The sequence below is a fragment of the Gobio gobio genome, assembly GCF_949357685.1.
Source record: "Gobio gobio genome assembly, chromosome: 10".
Classification (NCBI taxonomy): Eukaryota; Metazoa; Chordata; class Actinopteri; order Cypriniformes; family Gobionidae; genus Gobio; species Gobio gobio.
In genome coordinates, this window is record NC_137116.1 from 17,487,484 (window position 1) to 17,511,839 (window position 24,356).

Here is a 24,356-nt window from a genome sequence, read left to right on the forward strand (position 1 = left end):
AATCTTGTCCATAGTTTGATAGAGAGCGGGATTTCGGTGAGTGGCACTTTTATTCCTGTTCAACCACTAGTTTCAATCACGACGAAGGTGATTGTTTCTAATGTTCCAACTTTTATACCTGACGCTGACATTGAACGAGAGCTTTCTCGTTTTGGTAAACTCGCCAGTGGAATTAGAACGGTTCCACTTGGATGTAAACATGCCGCTTTAAAACATGTAATGTCGTTCAGGCGGCAGGTGTTCATGTTTTTAAATACACCAACGCTGAATATATCATTTAGATGTGTTTTTGAGGGCAAATCGTATATGATGTACGCGAGCACTGGAGAGATGCGCTGTTTTGATTGTGGGAATATTGGACATGTTCGGCTGTCTTGTCCTCATAGAGTTGAATCTGAGAATGAAGCAGGCCCAAGTAATATTTCAAGTGAGAGGAAGGAAAATGATGTGCAAAAGATTATCGAATCAAATGAAGCAGTAATGGTGATTAATGAAGATCAGAATGTGGTTTCAACTGGGAAGGAAAATAATACAGAGATAAGTCTTGATCCTAAGACAAAACAGGGAAAAATGAATAAAGTTGATGTTGGAACTGATGTAACTGTTGCTTCTGATGGGAGAAGTATTATGGTACAAGTGTCTGAGCAGGTTGAGGCTGTGGAGAATCCAGAGGAAATAGGCCAGAAGAATGATGGTGCAAACGCTCTGAAAGGTGATGTTTTGGAAAGAGGAAGGATCGTATCTTTGACTAAGAAAGTGCAATCAGAAATGGTTGGTGAGGAAATGGATGCTGATGAGGACGATGATGATGATGATGATGATGATGATGATGGTGGTGGTGTATTGTCTGATTTCTCAGACGTGTCAGACGTTTCACAAATAGGATGTGAGCAGGTTTATTCACTAGATGAAATAAACAAATTCTTGGATGAAACGTTTGGAAAATCTGTTGATGTGCGGAATTATTTTTCTGATCTGAAAAGGTTTGAGACCTCTGTTCTTTATTGGCAGAGAAAGGTTGGAGAAGATGGACTCAGTCAAAGAAAGAGGTTTCGTTTAAAGAAGTTTCTTGTGAAACTGCGAAAGGGTAAAGTCCCTACAAAACGTAAATTTAAATAATTGAATCAATGTTTTATATACCACTCAGGGTGACTTTACTATACTCTTTATTTCTTTTTGTCTCCCTTTTCCCTCTCTTTATATTTTCTATGGAGATGATAAGGGTAGCCTCTTTTAACATTAATGGGGGGAGAGACAGGAGCAAGAGAGCAATGGTGGCAGAATTAATCAAAATTAAGAATGTAAATGTTTCTTTTTTGCAAGAAACGCATACAGATTGTAAAAATGAATTAGAATGGCGTAGATGGTGGGAGGCTGAGAGTGTTTTCAGTCATGGGTCAAATATGAGTACTGGGGTAGCTATTCTTTTTTCAAAAAATTTGAACATGAAAATTATATCAACTGAAGAAATAGAAAAGGGCAGAGTTTTAATGGTCACAGGAGTGGTTAATGAGTTAAAATGTTCTTTCATAAATGTTTATGCTCCAAACAATGGATCAGATCGTGTATTATTATTTAGAAAGTTACAGAGTGCATTAAGAAAATGTGATAATGATTCTTGCATAATAATGGGCGGTGATTGGAATTGCACCACAAATTTTCTTTTAGATAGGAACAGGGAGGAATCCCATCCACTGTCAAGTAATGCTCTTCTGGATATTATTAAGGAGTTTGAGCTAATGGATGTGTGGAGGAATATGAATCCAACAATTAGACAATATACATGGGTTAAAATATTAGACTCTAATGTTACTGGAGCGAGACTAGACAGAATATATATAAGTAAAACATCTATGAATAGAGTATTCAATGCAAACATTTTCCCTAATGGTTTTTCTGATCATCACATTGTGACCATGGATTTTAATATTATTGCTTCAGCACGCCCCAGGTTTTATTGGCATTTTAATACTAAACTGCTGCAGGATGGGTCTTTTTGTGAGAAATTCCGTGATTTTTGGAAAAGGTGGAAATTGAATAAAGGTAATTTTGAAAAAAAGATACAGTGGTGGGAGGTGGGGAAAACGCAGATAAAGGTTTTTTGTCAGAACTTTTCCTATAGCAATACTGTGTGTGTAAAAGAGAGAATTGAGCAGTTGGAGAAGGAAATAAAAGCTATGGAAAGTGTGATGGATGTAAATGTCTTGGGTTTGCCAAATGGTTTAAGGAATAAGAAATTTGAATTAAGATCTATTTTAGAGGAAAGAGCAAAGGGTGCTCTAATTAGAGCAAGAATTTCTTCTATCAAGGACATTGACTCTCCCACTTCTTATTTTTTTAATCTGGAGCGGAAAGTTGCACAACAAAAGCGAATGCTTCATCTGCGCAAGGAAAATGGAACATTAACATCAAATCCAACAGAGATGAGGAAAATGGCAATGGATTTTTATGCTGATTTGTATGGACACACTGACTGTGACTCTGAGAATATGGCACAATTATTACAAGGACTACCAAAGTTGCAACCTGAAGATAAGAAAAATCTCGATATCATGATCAACTTTAATGAACTTTCAGATGCAGTCCAACAACTTTCCACTGGGCGTGCACCAGGAATAGATGGTTTACCTGCTGAATTCTATAAGACTTTTTGGAATGTTTTAGGTGAAGATTTGTATGAAGTTTGTTGTGAGTGTTTTGAAAAAGGCACATTACCAACTAGTTGTCAGAGGGCTGTGATCTCTCTAATACCAAAAAATGGAGATCTAGGTTTATTAAAAAATTGGCGACCTGTGTCTTTGATGTGCTCGGACTATAAAATATTGGCTAAAGTTTTAGCCAATAGGTTAAAAAAATATTTACATATTGTGGTCAGAAGAGACCAAACATATTGTATTCCGGGTCGCACAATCATGGACAATCTGTTTTTAATAAGAGATGTTATGGATGTGTCTATTAATGAAAATTGTGATGTGGGTTTTTTTTCTATCGATCAGGAGAAAGCTTTTGATCGGGTGGGTCATGAGTACATTTTTAAAGTCTTGGAATCTTTTGGATTTGGGAATGTTTTTATCTCATGGATACGTTTGTTATATAATGGTGCTTCAATAATGCTCAAGATGGGGACTGGTCTAACTTATCCAGTGCCTGTGGGAAGAGGTATTCGGCAGGGGTGTCCTCTCTCAGGGCAGCTTTATAGCCTAGCAATTGAGCCCCTTTTATGTAAATTAAGGAATGAATTAAGGGGTTTTATGGTTCCAGGTGACCCAAGAGATTCAAGATGCTTTTTGTCTGCTTATGCCGATGATGTAACTGTTTTTGTTACCAGCCAAAAAGATGTAAATGTTGTATGTGAGTGTCTAGATGTTTACGAGAAAGCGTCTTCGGCTAAAGTAAATTGGGGAAAAAGTAATGGTTTTATTGTTGGTCAGTGGGAGAATGGTGGGCCACCTTCACTTCCTGGGGGATTATTTTGGGGAAGAGAAGGTATAAAAATTCTTGGAGTGTTTTTAGGAGTAGAAAGTTATAGGGATAAGAACTGGGAAGGTTTGCTGGAGAAGGTGTCTGCCAAGTTGTCTAAATGGAAATGGCTATTGCCAGAGCTATCCTACAGGGGTAGAGTTTTGGTTATAAATAACCTGGCTGCTTCCATGTTATGGCACCGATTGAGCGTCTTAGAGCCACCAGAGGACCTTGTTAAAAGTATCCAGAGAAAGTTGGTGGAGTTTTTTTGGACAGGGCAGCACTGGATTCCTGCGTCAGTTTTGTATCTTCCAACCCATGAGGGCGGACAAAGTCTGATTGACATCAGAAGCAGGATTTGCACTTTCCGATTACAAGCAGCGCAGAGACTATTATATGAAGAGGATGTGGAGTGGACAAATGTGGCATGCGCTCTGTTAAGGAGAACATCGAATCTGGGATATGACAGACAGCTGTTCTTACTGAAAGTGAATGAACTGGATTTGAACCATTTGACTTCTTTTTACCAATCCATGCTAAAAGTGTGGAATATGACTTTTACTGTGACCAGAGAAATGTTGCGACCACAGGACTGGTTATTGGAAGAACCATTGTTTCATAACCCTCTGATACCAACAAAAATGTTGTCTTCAAGCAGTGTGAGGAACTGTCTGGTCAGAGCTGGATGCATAAAAATCGAACATCTAAGAGACGGCAACAAGTGGAGGACAGCACTTTCGATCCGGAACGAGACAGGAATACGCTCTTTACGTCTGCTGGACCAGATGTTAATGGAAGTACGTGCAGCGCTGCCTGGAGCAGGCAGAGAAGCATTAGAAATTCCTTTGGAAGAACGGAGCTACAGTTTTCCACCCATAAGAGTCTCTGCTGCACAGGAAATTCAGAATGAAGATACCTTTTTATCCTTTAAAACTCCAGAGTTGGGATTATTTCAAGACATTGGTAAAAAGGCTCTATACGTTGTGTGTGTTAAAGTGTCACATCAGACTGTCTTGAGAAGAGTCAGAACATGGAGGTGGCCAGAAGTGTTTGGGCCAGACTTTAGAGGATGCTGGAGATCTCTGTACAAGCCTCCTATTGAGAAACGTACAGCAGATTTACAGTGGAGACTCATCTATGGCATAATAGCAACAAACAGACACGTGGCGCACCTGAATCCAGAAGTAGGGAGGGAGTGTCTCTTTTGTGGGATGGATGAAACGGTTGATCATTTGTTTATCCAGTGTGGGAGGTTAAGAGGTCTTTTTTATTTTTTAAAGGATTGTTTTGAAAGTATGGGTGAAGAATTTTCCTATCAAGTTTTTATCAGTGGTCCAATGTACAAAGTCAGTGAACGGAAAAAAGTGGTTTTGTTAAATTACCTTGTGGGATCAGCCAAAATGGCAATTTGGAGAACTAGGAAAAACAAAACATTGGGTACTGGTTCAGTTGATGCAGAAAGAGTTCTGAAAGGGATGGTGGCTGCTCGAATCAAAATAGAATTTGCTTATTTTAAATTAGTTAATAATATTATAGAATTTTCTGCAATATGGTCTGTGGGAAGGGGTTTGTGTGAGGTTGGGCAGGATGAAGTGTTGGTTTTAAAGATTTAATGAAAGGGTGAAAATCTTTTTTGATTGGACGTTTTTGTTGCTGTTTTTATTTTAATTTAAATTTTTTGTAATTTTGAATTTTTTAAGGTTTTGTAGTTTTTTGAATGATATTGGAATGAAATATGATCAAGGATAAAAATAAAGATGTGTAAACCTCTCTCTCTCTCTCTCTCTCTCTCTCTCTCTCTCTCTCTCTCTCTCTCTCTCTCTCTCTCTCTCTCTCTCTCTCTCTTTAACTATAATTCCTAAAGTTTTTCCACAAACCTACAGATGGCGGTATTCTATCCCTAACACATAGAGCAATGTCCAAAAACTATTTATATTTATTTAAGATCATCATTCAAGTGATTTTTTCATAAAAAAATCATTTTTAATGAGCCAATTTATGACATAGTTAAGTATTTGTGCAGTAAATAGGTAAAAAAAACTACCAAATACCCACAAAAACACAGCATAAATGTATAGTTGAGAAGTAAATAAAAAAAATTATATATAGTTTTCCATGTAAAAAAATTATATTTCCTTATGCAATCGCTCTGTAAAATTTTGGGGTCCATCTGACTCCTACTTGAGGGACGATTAAGGGTTAATTAAATGCACATTAAAACATAAAAGGCTTTTTTAGTTACAATATTTTATTGACAATGGATTTTAATTTAATGTTCAAATGTATGTTAATTGAGTCAATGATCACTTTGATTTGAAAGGCTGTGAGGATTTGAAGATAGAATGTTGAATTCCACTATGACGTCATAGTTTCTAGAACTCGTTTGAGCATTTGGAGATTTGACTAAAACATCAGATTACTTTAATCAGTGTTTGATCAGTTTGAGTTGAAGTTAAATTTGAGCTAGAAAACATGGAGCACAAGTTCATCGCCACATCTTTTAAAGTGTTTAATGAAGTTCGTTTAGAGGGAGAACACACAGACGTCATCATCATCGTCAATGGCAAAGAGTTTAAAGCTCACAAGATTATCCTCTGTGGATGCAGTCCGTACTTCAGGTAAATATTTATATAATATAATATAGTTACTAGTGACTTTTGATCTGATTGAGAAGAAGCGAAAACCCTGAATTTCAGGCGACTTGGAGAGCTTTCACACACCCCTCGGTAACACTTTACAATAAGGTTGTATTAGTTAACATTAGTTAATGTATTAGTTAACATGAACTAACCATGAACAACACCTGTGTTCAGCATTAGTCAATCTTTGTCAACGTTAGTTCATAAAAATCCAGCTGTTCATGGTTTATTCATGTTAGTTCACAGTGCATTGACTAATGTTAACAATATTTGAATAATGCATTAGTAAATGTTTAAATTAACATAAAGATAAATAAGTGCTTTATAAGTGCAGTTCATTATTAGTTCATGTTAACTAATGTAAGCTAATGAACCTTATATATATGTGTGTGTGTGTGTGTGTGTGTGTGTGTGTGTGTGTGTGTGTGTGTGTGTGTGTGTGTGTGTGTGTGCAGATGGGGGGGGGCTTTGGGTGCTCGAGCCCCTGCCCTTTTTCAAAATGAATCAAGTGCCCCTCTCAGACAAATATCAAGGATAATATCGTGGTCAATAAAACTAAATAAATGTGATTATTAAGTCGGCTTGGGAGAGCCAACTTACTGATATTGCTATTAAACTTATTATTAGTGGTGCTTGCCAAGCAAGGCATCAATATTGTTATTCTCCATACTTAAAATTATTATTGGGGCTTGCGTAGCAAGGCATTAATATTTATATCTCACCCCAGATCGGTTTATTATTATTCTTACTTCTGGACACTTTTTCGGCGCGCTTCTCCTCCCACATTTTTTGTCACAGACCCATGAATGAGGCGTCAAATCGACCGGCCTATACGGGAATGGTGTGCTATATCTTTTCTAAGAGGTCGGGGGTGCGATGTTCGCCCCAGGGGCGAAAAAGTAGCCCAAAAATCCCATTGACTTAACATTGCGACGAATTTTGACCCCTCGTAGCTCCGAGCGAGGATTTCGTAGAAACTCGTGACTTACCACATTTGAAGAGGCTGACAGGCCCAGTAAGATGACACATCGCAATGGGGTATAAGTTGTACCCCTGGGGTGCAGGAGCTGCCCAAAATTTTACCCCATTCATTGTCTATGGGGAGGATGTCCCGTTAAGCTCGTGTATCTCTTACTATGGGAAATTGCATAGGGATTTTGTATTGAGCTCTGGCTCTGGCTCACAGTGTCTCAGAGACAAAGGGGTGGGCTCAATTTACTCAGACAGCCAATCACTATCTCAGGATGATTGTCAACCTATGAAGCCACGCCCTAGCAACCATTTAGAGCTCCCTAGCAACTGATCCCATAGACTTCAATTGAAAGAGATCAAAGGGATATCTTTTGATAGAAGTGTCATAGAAACACGAGGGTGGGTTTGTTTGACTCGGGGCATCAACAGCCAATCACAAGTGACCTTCAACACCTCCTAGCCACGCCCTAGCAACCATTATCAAGCAGCCTAGCAACCGTTAATCACGACCTATATCTCTGCCTCAAAACATCATAGAGGCATGGGGGTTGGTTTATATCGTTCATACTGACAAGCAGCCTTTGGAGTATTGTCATTGGATGCTGCCAAGCCACTCCATAGCAACCAAACAGAGTACCTTAGCAACCGTTTACCAAGACCTATATCTCTGCCTCAGAACATCATACAGACATGGGGGTTGGTTTATATCATTCATACTGACAAGCAGTATCATCATTGGATGCTGCCATGCCACTCCATAGCAACCAAAAAGAGTACCCTAGCAACCGTTTACCAAGACTTATATCTCAGCCTCAGAACATCATACAGACATGGGGGTAGGTTTATATCATTCATTATGACAAGCAGTATCATCATTGGATGCTGCCAAGCCCCCCCAGCAACCAAACAGAGTACCCTAGCAACCGTATACCAAGACCTATATCTCTGCTTCGGAACATCGTAGAGACATGGGGGTTGGTTTATATCATTCATACAGACAAGCAGTATCATCATTGGATGCTGCCAAGCCCCCCTAGCAACCAAACAGAGTACCCTAGCAACCGTATACCAAGACCTATATCTCTGCTTCAGAACATCATAGAGGCCTGGGGGTTGGTTTATATCATTCATACAGACAAGCAGTATCATCATTGGGTGCTGCCAAGCCCCCTTAGCAACCAAACAGAGTACCCTAGCAACCATATACCAAGACCTATATCTCTGCTTCAGAACATCATAGAGACATGGGGGTTGGTTTATATCATTCATACAGACAAGCACTATCATCATTGGATGCTGCCAAGCCCCCTTAGCAACCAAACAGAGTACCCTAGCAACCATATACCAAGACCTATATCTCTGCCTCAGAACATCATAGAGACATGGGGGTTGGTTTATATTATTCATACAGACAAGCAGTATCATCATTGGATGCTGCCAAGCCCCCCTAGCAACCAAACAGAGTACCCTAGCAACCGTATACCAAGACCTATATCTCTGCTTCGGAACATCGTAGAGACATGGGGGTTGGTTTATATCATTCATACAGACAAGCAGTATCATCATTGGATGCTGCCAAGCCCCCCTAGCTACCAAACAGAGTACCCTAGCAACCGTATACCAAGACCTATATCTCTGCTTCAGAACATCATAGAGGCATGGGGGTTGGTTTATATCATTCATACAGACAAGCAGTATCATCATTGGATGCTGCCAAACCCCTCCATAGCAACCAAACAGAGTACCCTAGCAACCGTTTACCAAGACCTATATCTCTGCCTCAGAACATCCTAGAGACATGGGGGTTGGTTTATATCATTCATACAGACAAGCAGTATCATCATTGGATGCTGCCAAGCCCCTCCATAGCAACCAAACAGAGTACCCTAGCAACCGTTTACAAGGACCTATATCTCTGCATCAGAACATCGTAGAGGCATGGGGGTTGGGTCTTTTGACTCAGACTGGCAAATAGTCTTTAAATGTCACCCCATAAATTGTATAGCCACTCCATAGCAACCATATAGAGTACCCTAGCAACCGTACAAACACATGAATAGGACATATCTCAGCTCCACAACATCGTATAGACTTGGGGGTTGCCTCTTTTGTTTCGGGTGAGAATCCAGTACACACAACATAGCATCCGAGAGGATTTTTTTGCCACGGCAAGCACCACTCACATTTTCTTCAGGAAATGTACATTCTAGTTATATTTCTTACTCAAATTTACAACTCTATCTCCTCCTAGAGCTTTAACTCCACATACTCCAAACTCGGCTCAGACCTTCAAACTAGTCTGACTCGGTGTGCTATATCGTTTCTAACTGATCTGACTCACGGTTTTCCTAAAAATGACGATCAAAACTCAAAAAAATCCCATTGACTTTCATTGACGGAATGTTCAGATGAGCCAAGACTGTTCAAATCTAAACACTGAAGCCCTTTAGACTCAAAGAAGCTGCCATTCTATGAACTACTATTTCTAATCCACTGAGACTCAAACTTCCGTTCTATCTAATATTTCTAATCTAAACCAAGATAAAATCATACTAGAGCGGGGTAAACTGGGGCAAATCATACTAGAGCGGTGTAAACTGGGGCAAATCATACTAGAGCGGGGTAAACTGGGGTAAATCATACTAGAGCGGGGTAAACTGGGGTAAATCATACTAGAGCGGGGTAAACTGGGGTAAATCATACTAGAGCGGGGTAAACTGGGGTAAATCATACTAGAGCGGGGTAAACTGGGGTAAATCATACTAGAGCGGGGTAAACTGGGGTAAATCATACTAGAGCTGGGTAAACTGGGGTAAATCATACTAGAGCTGGGTAAACTGGGGTAAATCATACTAGAGCAGGGTAAACTGGGGTAAATCATACTAGAGCGGGGTAAACTGGGGTAAGTCATACTAGAGCAGGGTAAACTGTGGTAAATCATACTAGAGCGGGGTAAACTGGGGTAAATCATACTAGAGCGGGGTAAACTGGGGTAAATCATACTAGAGCAGGGTAAACTGTGGTAAATCATACTAGAGCGGGGTAAACTGGGGTAAATCATACTAGAGCGGGGTAAACTGGGGTAAATCATACTAGAGCGGGGTAAACTGGGGTAAATCATACTAGAGCTGGGTAAACTGGGGTAAGTCATACTAGAGCGGGGTAAACTGGGGTAAATCATACTAGAGCTGGGTAAACTGGGGTAAATCATACTAGAGCAGGGTAAACTGTGGTAAATCATACTAGAGCTGGGTAAACTGTGGTAAATCATACTAGAGCGGGGTAAACTGTGGTAAATCATACTAGAGCTGGGTAAACTGGGGTAAGTCATACTAGAGCGGGGTAAACTGGGGTAAATCATACTAGAGCTGGGTAAACTGGGGTAAATCATACTAGAGCAGGGTAAACTGTGGTAAATCATACTAGAGCAGGGTAAACTGTGGTAAATCATACTAGAGCGGGGTAAACTGGGGTAAATCATACTAGCACGGGGTAAACTGGGATAAATCATACTAGAGCGGGGTAAACTGTGTTAATCTATCTATCTATCTATCTATCTATCTATCTATCTATCTATCTATCTATCTATCTATCTATCTATCTATCTATCTATCTATCTATCTATCTATCTATATATCTATCTATATATCTATATATCACTCTATCATCTAACTAATCTATCTTCTGATAGACTGTATTAACTTCAAAACAGTCAACCTTTTAAACTACTTTAAACTGAAAATTTTTAACTTTTTAAAAAACTTTTTCAAACCTTCTGGTCAACTTCCCAAGCCAACTTAAAGTTTGTCTCGACAAACTTTTTAATCTAGTTGTTGTATACAATAGTAACGAATGGCTCAAAAGTCGGACAGTTTCTGTTGAGGCGTTGCCATAACGTGTTGCTATGGGTTACGTGCGTTTTGATTAACAGCTGATTTTCCTCTGTTCGGAAACGGCTCTCGAGATATATATGGACAAATATGGTCCTTTCAGAGGGTGTGTGGCCTCACGGGAAAAAAGTAAGCCAATGTTTTTTTTTCATCCATAATATGAGCTAATGTGTTGATTTAATTACAAATCTATATATTAGCTATATATTTTAAAGTATTACACAATTCACCAATGCCCGTTTGTCATGTATATACAACAACCAATCGTGATCTGCCAAAGCAAGTTCAAAGTCCATTGGGCGATGTGAAGCGGTAATTTTCTGTTCTTATTCATAAATCGGTTGAAAATTACATGGACAGACGAACTAACGTTTGTGGAACGATTTCCTGCGGTTTGTCTCATTTTATAATTTGCATCACTGACAAAATGGATTTTAACTGACAACAAACAAATCACTGCACAAAACCACAGCAGCAAACGTCGCATTAATGGTAAGTAGTGTTAAATTCACTTGTACTTATGTATATTGATACAGCGTTTACTATTTCATGAAACTATCAAAGTTAACAAAACCCAAGTGCCAGCGGCTCCTACAGGCCTATTAAGCGAAGTGTAGGCTGGAGAAATGGTTACATCAAAGGACTTATTACCATTTTTGAATATTATGCAGCATTATGAAAGAAGTCTCTTATGTTCATCAAGCCTGCATTTTTTTGATAAAAAACAGCAATATTGCGAAATATATAAAAATAATGTTTTTCTTTTTTTAAATAATTTAAAATATAATTTATTCCTGTGATCACAGCTGGATTTCCAGCATCATTACTCCACTCTTCAGTGTCACATGATCATTCAGAAATCATTCTAATATGAGGATTTAATGTCAATGATGGAAACTGTGATACTCTTTTCAAGATTCTTTAATTAATAAAAAGTTAAAAAGAACACAATGTAATAATATTTCACAATATTAGGCTACTGTTTTTTCTGTATTTTTGATTAAATAAATGCAGGCTTGATGAGCATAAGGATATATATACATATACATATATACACATATATATATATATATATATATATATATATATATATATATATATATATATATATATATATATATATATATATATATATATATATATATATATATATATATGTATATATATGTATATATATGTATATATATGTATATATATGTATGTGTGTGTGTGTGTGTGTATTAGATTAGATTCAACTTTATTGTCATTACACAAGTACAGGTACAAGGCAACGAAATGCAGTAAGAATGCAGTCCGAACAGGGTATATATATATATCTTGGAGTGAAAACATAGACTGAACTTGAGGCCACGGAGGATCTGCCTCCCGTAGCTCACACACATCTTCCTCTGCTTCGGCCATCATCTTCCGACGAAACGCGCGCTAATTATAAGCGGGTGATGCGTAGCAACCTCTCGCGAAGCAGCCTCTCCAACGTCTCGCGAGACTTGCGTCTTTTCAGAAGTGAGGGGGACAGAAATGTCAGGTATAATACCTGTTTTTTTCTGACCTCTGTCTAATTGACAGATTTAATTGATCTCTTGCTTTTAATTCAGTAAGATATCAAATACACTGCTGAACAATAACCACTAATTTGTATAATATTTTCCCCTATATTTTATGCCAATTTTATGATTGGTTTATGCACTACAAACACTTGTGCATTAAGTAGGCCTACCCATTAATTTTATGCAATGTTAAAAAAATATCACTGAACAAGGCAGTTTAGAAAAGTTTAAAAATTACAATTGTTCAATGTTTTTGAAAGAGGACTTCTGCTCACCAAGACTGCATTTATTTAATAAAAAATGCAGCAAAAAAGTAATACAGTGAAATATTATGCCAGTGTAAAGCAGCTGTTATCTATGTGAATATATAGTAAAAAGAAATTAAGTAATTTATTCCTGTGATCAAAGCTGAATTTATCATCATTACTCTAGTCTTCAGTGTCACATGATCCTTCAGAAATCATTCTAATATGCTGAGTTGCTGTTCAAGAAACATGTATGATTATTATCAATGATGAAAACAGTTGTGCTGCTTCATTTTTGTGGAAACCATGATACTATTCAAAGTTTTGTGTTAAGATTTAAAAAAAGAGAAATGAATACTTTTATTCATGAAACATGCATTAAATTGATCACAAGTGACATTTATAATATAAATAAAGATTTAGTGCTTTATTTAATGCAAATAAATGCTGTTCATTTAACTTTCTATTCATCAAAGAATCCTGAAAAATAAAATGCATCATGGTTTCCACAACATTTTTAAGCAGCAACTGTATTCAACATTGATAATAATCATAAATGTTTCTTGAGCAGCAAATCCTCATATTATAATGATTTCTGAAGGATCATGTGACACCGAAGACTGGAGTAATAATGATAAATTCAGCTTTGATCACAGGAATAAATTACACTTTCATGGGCGTCGGAACCATTGTATGTGGGACAAGACCCACCCACTTTTTACGATCAGTGATATTGGACCCACTCACTTTTATCGTCTCTAACATTTAGCACATGTCTGTTTACCTACCCCTAATCGATACACACTTATTATTAAACACATAATAGACGCTTTATTTCCACTTTTCTAATATTTTCTTAATTTGTATTGAAAATAAATGCCTTTCCGATTTGATATGTGATGGGAAAACGGAGAAGATAGATTTCGGCGAATGCGGAACTCGAACCGCGGGTCGGTTTGTGTCAAAACTAGATGACGTGCGTCTTACCCCTACACTACTGTCGCTTTCAATGGTATGGCAATTTACGTAAATTTGTCTTTCCCACCTATACGTTTACCAAGTAAAGTGGTATATTTGTAGGCTACTTAATGTAGTTGGCATCTACTCCAGTAAAAAATTTCTGAGGACCCACCCACATTTTTTTTGCTTCCGACGCCCATGAAAGGTCCTGTTCTTCGTGATCCCATTTTTCAAACTTTAGTTAGTGTGTAATGTTGCTGTTAGAGCATTTATAATACCTGTAAAATTATAAAGCTCACAGTTCAATGCCAAGTGAGATATTTTATTAAACAGAAGTTCCCTTTCAAAGCCCACAGCGAACGGCTGGTTTGTTCTACATCCTGGTATTTCCTGCTTTAATGACGTCAGTAGAGCAGTATGTCGACTAACCTCCGCCCACAAGAACACGCGAAAAAGGGGGCGTGGTCTTGTTGCTCCCGCGTGGAGAATAGGAAGTGTTGCGTTCGGTTGCGTTCGTATAGTTTGTTTGTCGCCATGTCGTCGAGACGCTGTTATTTTCATCCCGGAGTCAAGTCACCTTTGTTTGGCTTTCCCAGGGCCGCTGTACTGAGAGATCATTGAGATCATGCATCCCCGTTATGGTGAGAGGCGCGACCTTTCCGGTAACGTGCGCTCTGCGTGCGCTAAACTGCTGTCCAATCACAACACGGGAGCCGCTGGCCCAATCAGAACTCGTTACGTGTTTCTGAAGGAGGGACTTCATAGAACAGGGAAATCTGTCAAGCCGTTTTGAGGACAGTGAAAACAGCAGTATACAGATCAGTACATTGTGTGAAAAATACTGTGTTTTTTTACACGCGAAACATGAACACGTTATATTGCACACTGTAAACACAATCAAAGCTTCAAAAAAACACGAAAAACGGGACCTTTAAAAGTGCGGGGGACACGTCCCCCCCGTAATCTACGCCCATGGTCATATTAACTTATTTTAATATATATAATATGATTATTACCATTTGACAGTAACGGAGGAACGCCACCGAATGTAACTAAGTAAAAGTACAGTTTTTTTCACAAGAAATTTACTTGAGTAAGAGTAAGAGTACCCATCTTTAAATCTACTCTAAAAGTACAAGTTACCCAAAAAATGTACTCAAGTAAATGTAACGAAGTAAATGTAATTCGTTACTACCCACCTCTGGAAATGCAGGAACATGCTTTGCTTGTATAATGACTCATTTAGAAGTGACATCTTTTGAAATCTACACCATTTGCTCCACAGGGCACTCTTCTCCACCCGATGGACCAACGTGGAGAAACATTCCTATGATATTCAAGGAATCTCCTCAGACACCATGTCTCTAATTATTCAATACGCATATGCAGGATCTGTCCACATCTCTGAGGAGAACGTGTTGGAGCTCTTGGTGGCGGCTGATCAGTTTTTAGTTGCAGACCTCATAGATGCTTGCTGCAAGTTCCTGGAGGAAAACTTGTGTCTTCAGAACTGTGTTGGCATCTATTTGTTCACAGAGCATTTTTACTCCTGCTCAAAGCTCCACCGCAAAGCAAAGCTTTACACTCTTCAGCACTTTGAGGAGGTGCAGCAAGAGTCTGAGGAGTTCCTGGATCTCTCGCTGGAACGTCTAGTTGAGATGATCGGTCAGGATGAGCTGAATGTCAAAACGGAGAACGTGGTTTTTGAGGCCATCCTCCGCTGGATTGACCACTCACCTGAAAACAGGAGAGAACACATCGCTGTACTTCAGTCAAAGGTAACATCATAGTTTTGCTTTATTGTCAATATACTGATCCGACTTACGGTTTTCCTAAAAAAGCTGATTAAAACTTGGAAAAACTCACATAGACTTTCATTGACGTAATGTTCAGATTTTCAAACTGTCCAACTGAAGCCCAGACTCACTCAAACTGACATTCTGTGTACAAACTCAATCTGAGCCATAGAGACTCATTAAACTCTTCTATCTATCTATCTATCTATCTATCTATCTATCTATCTATCTATCTATCTATCTATCTATCTATCTATCTATCTATCTATCTATCTATCTATCTATCTATCTATCCTCTATCTATCTATCTATCTATCTATCTATCTATCTATCTATCTATCTATCTATCTATCTATCTATCTATCTATCTATCTATCATCTGACTATTTCTAGCCATCTCATAGCAACCACCCAGAACACCATGGCAACCGCCCAGAATACCCTAGCAACTGTGTAGCAACCACCCAGAACACCATAGCTACCACCAAAGTGTCCTAGCAACCACCCTAGCAACCACCTGAGTACCCTAGTAACCACGTAGCAATTCCTTAGTTACCACCCTGAGTACCCTAGCAACCACACAGAGTACCCTAACAACCGCATAGCAACCACCCTAGCTACCACCCCAAGTACCTTAGCAACCGCATAGCAACCACTCTAGCTACCACCCCGGTACCTTAGCAACCGCATAGCAAGACCTTAGCAACCACCCCGAGTACCTTAGCAACCGCATAGCAACCAACCTAGCAACCACCTGAGTACCCTAGCAACCACATAGCAAGACCTTAGCAACCACCCCGATCTGACTATTTCTATCTATCTATCTATCTATCTATCTATCTATCTATCTATCTATCTATCTATCTATCTATCTATCTATCTATCTATCTATCTATCTATCTATCTATCTATCTATCTATCTATCTATCTATCTATCTATCTATCTATCTATCTATCTATCTATCATCTGACTATTTCTAGCCATCTCATAGCAACCACCCAGAACACCATGGCAACCGCCCAGAATACCCTAGCAACTGTGTAGCAACCACCCAGAACACCATAGCTACCACCAAAGTGTCCTAGCAACCACCCTAGCAACCACCTGAGTACCCTAGTAACCACGTAGCAATTCCTTAGTTACCACCCTGAGTACCCTAGCAACCACACAGAGTACCCTAACAACCGCATAGCAACCACCCTAGCTACCACCCCAAGTACCTTAGCAACCGCATAGCAACCACTCTAGCTACCACCCCAGTACCTTAGCAACCGCATAGCAAGACCTTAGCAACCACCCCGAGTATCTTAGCAACCGCATAGCAATATCATATCTAAACAAAATTAGATGCTAAACATGCTAGATGTCGCATATCTATCTATCTAAACTACTAACTAAAACTCAAACTATTTCAAACTTTAAACTTTGTAAACTATTTCAAACTTTAAACTTTTCAAACTATTTCAAACTTTTCAAACTATTTCAAACTTTCTGGTCTAGCTTTTTCAAGCCAACTTAAAGTTTGTCTACAAACTTTTGATCTAGTTCAATATAATGTTTCATTTCCACCTTAAATAAGTTGGGTTTTTATTTGCAAGTATTTCCCCATAGACAGAGATTGATAATAAAGGCCACACCTGGTTCTCTTCCCTCACTGTGCTTCAGGTTCGAATGCAACGGCGCCCACGCCTGCCCTCTGAGATCCTATTGGCCATTGGAGGGATTAGAGCAGCTAATCTCTCGATTGCAATGGAGGCATATGATAGGAGAGCAAACCTTTGGGTTGATGTGACTCCAGAGGATGAGCGTGCCAGAGCCTTCATTGGTACAGTGGTCCTCGGTGGGTTTGTCTACTGTATCGGCGGCTTTGATGTCAGGAATGATTCCAACAGTGTGAGGAAATTCGATCCCATCTCGCTTACTTGGCATGAGGTGAGCATTGCTTATCAGAGTATCAACTAGTTTACTCTTACTACTAACAAATGTTGTGAATTTGGACTGTGTATGGACCTACCTAGTCAGCTTTTCTGAACATCATGTGCGCATTTGAACAACAAAGATGTTGTTAGGGTAGGTAGCTCACTGGTATTTGAAACACAGCCATGGTATTGCTCAAAAAAAGTTATCAGATGGTATGGTAAAACTATATTATTTTGATATATATACACCATGGTACCACTTGGTTGTATTATTTGTGTGGTATTTAAAGACACTGGTACTTCAAGGAATACTGCAGTATTTGGTAATGTCCAGTGAAGTGTGGTAATACCATGGTAAAAACCCCTACAGTATTACAGTAATGCTGTTCATATAAGCAACTCTCTTTGTTTTGTGTTGTCTGTGCATTACACACTAGGTGGCTCCCATGTACGAACGGCGCGTTAATGTTAGTGTCGCTGTTCTGGACGGACTCATTTATGCCATGGGTGGTTATAAAGGACATGTATGGCAAAGAACAGCAGAACGCTACGATCCAAACACCAACCAGTGGACAATGTTGGCACCCATGAACGAACGGAGGGCTGCCGCCGGCGCCACCTCACTGCAGGGCAGGGTAAGAACATTCACCCAAGTCAAACACTTGCAAAAGTCATTTCATGGTTTAAGAGCATGTCGGACACTATCAGTGTGTTAATTCTATTGTATTTGTGTGTATTTGGCAGGTTTATATCTGTGGTGGTTTTACTGGGATAGACCATCTCTTCACAGCTGAGAGCTTTAACCCAGAAACAAACCAGTGGACTCTCATCGCTCCCATGAGCAGCCGTCGCAGTGGTGTCGGTGTGATCACTTATGGGAATCTAGTTTATGCTGTGAGTATTATACACACATGTACAGCGATATGACAATACAAAATAAGGTGTTTAAATGTGACATTATCAACTGTACAAAAATATGCCCACTCAAAAGTGCATGCATGAGTGCAAAACCTTGTGTGGTTGCTGAGCCATATATTGACAGATAAATGCACATTTATGTTTCAAGGTTGGTGGTTATGATGGTGATGATATTTTGCAAAGTGCAGAAGCCTACAACCCTCTCACTGACAGCTGGCATGATATCGAATCTATGATCAATCCACACAGAGACTTTGGCATTGAGGTGAGATATTGACATCTAATGAGGATTCAGCTGAAACAACCGTTTTTAAAGACTCTCATTGGTCGTATGCTGAACATGTTTCACTAGTAACGGTTATTTGATTCTCCAAACTTCAGGTTATGGACGATCAGCTGTTTGTTGTTGGTGGATCTAATGGATTCAGCACCTGCACTAATGTGGAGTATTACGACCAGAGGACAAATCAATGGTAACATTCACAAACAATACAGATCACTGATCATTTCACAATGCATGATGTAATGCCTACAAATTAATTGTGACCTAATTGTGCAAAAAATATATTTTTTAACAATTTACTGTAAGGTCCCATTAGTTAACATAATTAGTTTATGCAATTACTAATATTAACTAACTATGATCAATACATCTGTTAGAGTATTTGTTAATCATTGTTTGGTAATAAAAACACAACTTGTTTAATGTAAAATCCTGATCAACACATTCATGCGATGCATATTCTATATTAATGCAGCTGCATTGCGTAGCCACAACAAATAACCTCACATACAAATATCAAGAAGGAAGTGTTTAAAGGCATCATGAAATGCCACGTGCAACCCATCTTCTGTCATGTGAAGTATTTCTGAGTCGAACAGGATGTTAAAGGAGAAAGAATGGATGGGACTTCATTACTCGTTAGAACTGATTTGATGGTGAAAAGAGTCTTTATGTGACATTCTCTATATCTTTTTTCCGCACAGGAAAGAGGCACGTGACATGAGCTTTTCCCACGATTCTGTGAGCTGCTGTGTAATATCCGGGTTACCTGATGTCTCACAGTATGTGGTCGATCGAGACTCTCTCCAGATACAAGAATATGAGTCTGACAGTGATTGATCCACCTCCCCTTCCTGAAGAAACATCATAGCAGCAGTGACTTGCCACCTGATATGATTAAATGCAGTTAAAAAAAAAAGTGTTGGAATCTTTTCTTCCCTATTGTGACATATATCCGAGTGAAAAGGCTTCTGGGCCGTCATCGGAGAAGAAAAGAGATGCCACTTCAAGAGGGAGAGGAAGTTATTTTGATTAGTTATTTTGATGTGAGACACATCAATAAAAATAAAAAAAATGGGTGCATGGGTAAATCATTTATAATACCGCAATATTCCATAAAAATATGGGTAACACTTTATAATAATGTTCAGTTATAAGCAGTGTTGGGGAAAGTTACTTTGAAAAGTAATGCATTACAATATTGCGTTACTCCCTTAAAAAGTAACTAATCGAGTTACTTAGTTACTTTTTAAGAAAGGTAATGCGTTACGTTACTTTTGCGTTACTTTTTCTCACCTGGGCTGGGCTTGTTTTTGTTTTTTTTATAACAAAAAAGTGATTTTTTTGTGCAACGGTAAAGACCTCTTCATACCAAAATTGAAATAATAAGCCCCAGGCTGAGGTAAAAATGCAAAATTCAGTCGAGGGCGCAGCTCTGCTGTGCTGCCATTCTGGATAACGGGAGAAGAGGATGCAGGAGAAAAAAGTTTTACCAATAAAAACAAAAAATCTAGTAATTTTCATCATCAAAGGTCAGCAGCAAGACATTGGCAAATTAAATATATAGGTAGATTATGCATAAAAATAGTTGTTTTATTTAACATTTCATTATTGGAGGTTTGCATTTTGCATTTGACTGATTTTATTCATTTTGAGAAGTACAGAATCTTTATTGTGCTAGTGAAATAAATAAATGCTCACATTTAGTCTAGAACTACAATAACCATCATGTTCACACACAACGCCTCTGCACTTATTTTTCTCAACATGGGGGCAGTAGAGCTGTCAATCAAATTAATGTGAAATAGTAACTAAAGTTACTTTTTTGAAAAAGTAACTCAGATATTTTGTTGTAAATTTGAAAAGTAATGCGTTACTTTACTAGTTACTTAGAAAAAGTAATATTATTACGTAACTCAAGTTACTTGTAATGCGTTACCCCCAACACTGGTTATAAGTCACTTATTAGTTGGTTAAAGGGGTGATGAATTGAGAAATCAACTTTCCCTTGAGCCTTTGATATATAAAAGTTCATTGTGATATAAGAATATTCTGCATGTGTCACAAGAGCAGATCAGAAATAAGTGCAAAAGATCCAATAGTGAGTTAAATTAATGTTTTATTCCCAGCAAATACAAGAGCAGATCGCACAGTAAGTCCACAGCACAGGGAACTGAACCAGAGTCCTGGGCAGGCAGATGATCTTTTTATTTTTTATTTTTTTATTCAAGAACCGTAAAAATATACAAAAACCTTCAGGAGAACATTAGAGTTACGACATAAAAGACATTTGTATGTAGAGTCAAATATTTAAAGAAAATATTAAAACACATTTACATATGAAAAGGACATAAAAGACAAGGGACAATATAAGTAAATAATTTTTTTTTTTAAATGTAAAAAAAAAAGGGGGGGGGGGGTGTCAATACATGAGAAAGCTGGTTAAACTTGAACATCAGATTCATTACAAAAGAATTGTTCATATTTTTTTAGGAATCGATCACATTTTTTATTGCTAGTTAACCTAAAAGATTTAATCTGCGAGTCTACCTCGATCAAAAAATTGTGAAAGAGTAGGAAGTGAGCTCATAAATTTCGGTTTATGGATGAAAAATTTGGCAAACTAAATAATTTTTTAAAAATATTTCTTTAGATTTGTTGGAGTCAACTTTCGAATTAAAAGATTGTGTATTATTGGGCATTTTATTTAAATGGGAATATAAATTAGCCCAAAACTTTTTAACCAAATCACAAGAATAGAATAAATGTATCAATGTTTCATCTTCATGACCAAAAAATGAGCAAGTACTAAGAATATCAACATATTTGGATATTGTTAAATTAACCGGGTATATCTTATGTAATATTTTAAAGTGGACTTCTTTGGTCTTATTAGGAATAAAATATTGATATGCTAACAGCCATGCTTTTCTCCAGTCTATATTGTCGATTAGGGCAGCCCAATGAGATCTGCCTCTAGGGCGAATTTGGTCTCTTTTCTGAAAAATGTGTTGGATATGTTTATTATTAGATTTCTTATCATAAATGCTAATGCCATCCAATAACAAAGCCAACTCCTTTGTATCTTTCTGTTTGTACAATATGTGGCTCTTAACCAGTTGCACTAGACCAGAGGGAATAGCCTTAATCACGGTATTATATTCTTTAAAAGGAATAGGGAAGTCATGAACAGTCATAAAGCTTTCATTGGATAAGATAGTACCAGATTTATCAAATAAAGAAAGTATATAAACCGGTTCGTGGGCGGGGAGGTTGACGGAAGTGGGCGTGTCACGCACCACCACAATGCAAAAAACACCAATTTTATTTGAGCTTTCGGTACAAGAGATTCATCAGAACAGGTGTAACATTAAATAACACATTAAATATCTGTGTATACTACCAAGTAGACTTGTAAATAGGAGAAAAATGTCTGTACAACAGTGAGTTACAATCTTAGAAGATCACTGACCAATCCTAAGCACTACCCTCCCCCCAGTTACTTAAAATGAATAAAACATGATTATTATCAAAATAGTTGCATATTTATTTTCTGTAACATGATTAAACAATTTATCAACAAATAGTTTCAGATCTAGCAGTAGTTGGTGCATTGAGGGAAAGGGGCAGTGCTTAGGATCTCAATTATAATTGACCCTTACTTTGACATATCTGTGGGCTAACACTTGATGAAGGTTGTCCCTCTTTCTTCTGTTCCAACCCATGGCCTGTTGCGTTAGCATGTTCACTCTTCCTATTGAAAACAATAATGCACCCACAAGCCAAAAAGTAAGATTTCACATCAAAAATGCAATAAGGAGAAACCCAACAGACATGCCTAAACCCTATCACTAAAAGGTTAGTTGAACTGGTAATTACCTTGAAGTAATACAATGATAGTTTTCGTAAGAACAGAACAGAGAAACTTAGTTTTTTAATTCCCTGTAAAAACACTGTTAAGTATTTATTATTATTCATTTAGGCTCCTACAGCATGTAGTGTAGGTGTAACACCAACCAGCCTTTGTCGTGTATTTTGTGACAAGTGCTGCCCTGGAGAGAAAGCTGTTCACCTATAAAGAAAATAATACAATTAAAATTTGGTCTCCATTACATAAAAATATTACCTACACACCATAGATCTTAAACTTGTGGTTTAACAGAAAACGTGTACTGTATTATCCTAGGAATTTGGGAGCCCTTACGCATGAATGCATTTTGAATGGCTGAAAACAACTGAACTGCCTATACTTTATATTAACTCATACATAAAGGATGTACTACTTTATCTCTCACGCCAGGCATGTTACTTAGATGAAAAATAAGTACCTTTTGGTGTTATGGTTTCTATTAAGACTCTTTGTAGCCATAATTAAAATACTGAAAATAATACCATACCTGCTCCACTTCCTCTCCCACTGTGTTTCCTGCTCCATCCTGGCTCCTGCCACCCCATCTCACCTGCAACACAGAGTGAGAAGTGCTATGTAGCAGTACTTCAGAAGTTTTGAAATAACATCATCTAATCAAGCATAACATGCACAAATGTAAAAACAATCCTTTGCATTGAAGATTGCTTGAATGTTATATCTACATTCATGCATAAATTATCTCTAAAACTATCTCTAAAACATCTCATGACACAAGCTTTTTATTTGGCGAAAATAAAATCCCTGTCCTACAAATTTGAACAAGCCGCTGAAAAGCAGTTGGTGAAGGATAACACACAGCACGTTCTATTATCCGACCCATTATTTCCCTATAGCTACAGCAATACCAGACTTAAAGTTATTGCATGTACCTCGCATTTTGCTGTATGGGCTTTGGCATGATGACGCTCAGGAATGGCCTCATTTCTGTCAATGGCAGAAGCTCTGGTAAACCCTCTGCTACTTTGTTAAGGTAGGGCCAGTACCTAAAAAGCAGGAGCAGCATCACGTGAGTGTAACAAAGATGCATTTTTAATTGAAATCTAAAATAACTAACATCACTTTAAAGCTGAGAAACAAGACATTTTAATCATGGAGTTGGATTTGCAATATGACAATGAGGATTACCTGCATGTAACATCCATGCAGAAGAAGGTAACATTTGCCTTCTTTGACATCTCTCTTTGAAGTAAGCAAATATTTCACCACGGTAATGGTTCAGTCCTCGTAAGAGAAACCCATGTCTGATAAATCAGAAGAAAATCTAGTGGTTAAGAATCAATTGACCCAGTAAGGCCTGGCTTAAGCACACATCTCTGTCAAGTGAGGCCTATAACAAAATATATGATAAATATAATACTTGGCTACTACAAAGGATAGATAAATACCACTCTGCAAGCAAGCAAACATGTAAAAGAATTGGATTGCCATTAAAACTCAAATATCAGACTCCAGAATCTCACACACACACACACACACACACACAGACACACACACACACACACACACACACACACACACACACACACACATTGTGAAATGTGCGTAATGGTTTTTATACCGTACAAACCATATTTTCTATCCCCCTACACTGTCCCTACCCCTAAACCTACCCATCACACACACACACACACACACTGCCCCAAAACCTACCCATCACAGGAAACTGCACAGTTCACTTTCTGTGAAAAAAAACTTGTTCCGTATGATTTATAAGCATTTTGAAAAGTGAGGACATGGGGAACGTCCTCATATTTCACCCTCTTTTTGTAATACCTGTGTCATACCCATGTCAT

General features: G+C 38.1%; 1 protein-coding gene across 1 annotated transcript; it reads left to right on the top strand.

Annotated features, from left to right (window-relative positions):
- Nucleotides 1–5,934: 5,934 nt before the first annotated feature.
- LOC307132141 (kelch-like protein 10) lies at nt 5,935–19,472 on the top strand (the record flags this gene model as incomplete). Its single annotated transcript, XM_079826309.1, has 8 exons — nt 5,935–6,080; nt 15,001–15,493; nt 17,178–17,444; nt 17,869–18,066; nt 18,176–18,325; nt 18,498–18,614; nt 18,731–18,822; nt 19,337–19,472. The coding sequence occupies 8 exons, from the start codon at nt 5,935–5,937 to the stop codon at nt 19,470–19,472; spliced, it is 1,599 nt and encodes a 532-aa protein (XP_079682435.1).
- Between the last annotated feature and the right edge of the window lie 4,884 nt (nt 19,473–24,356).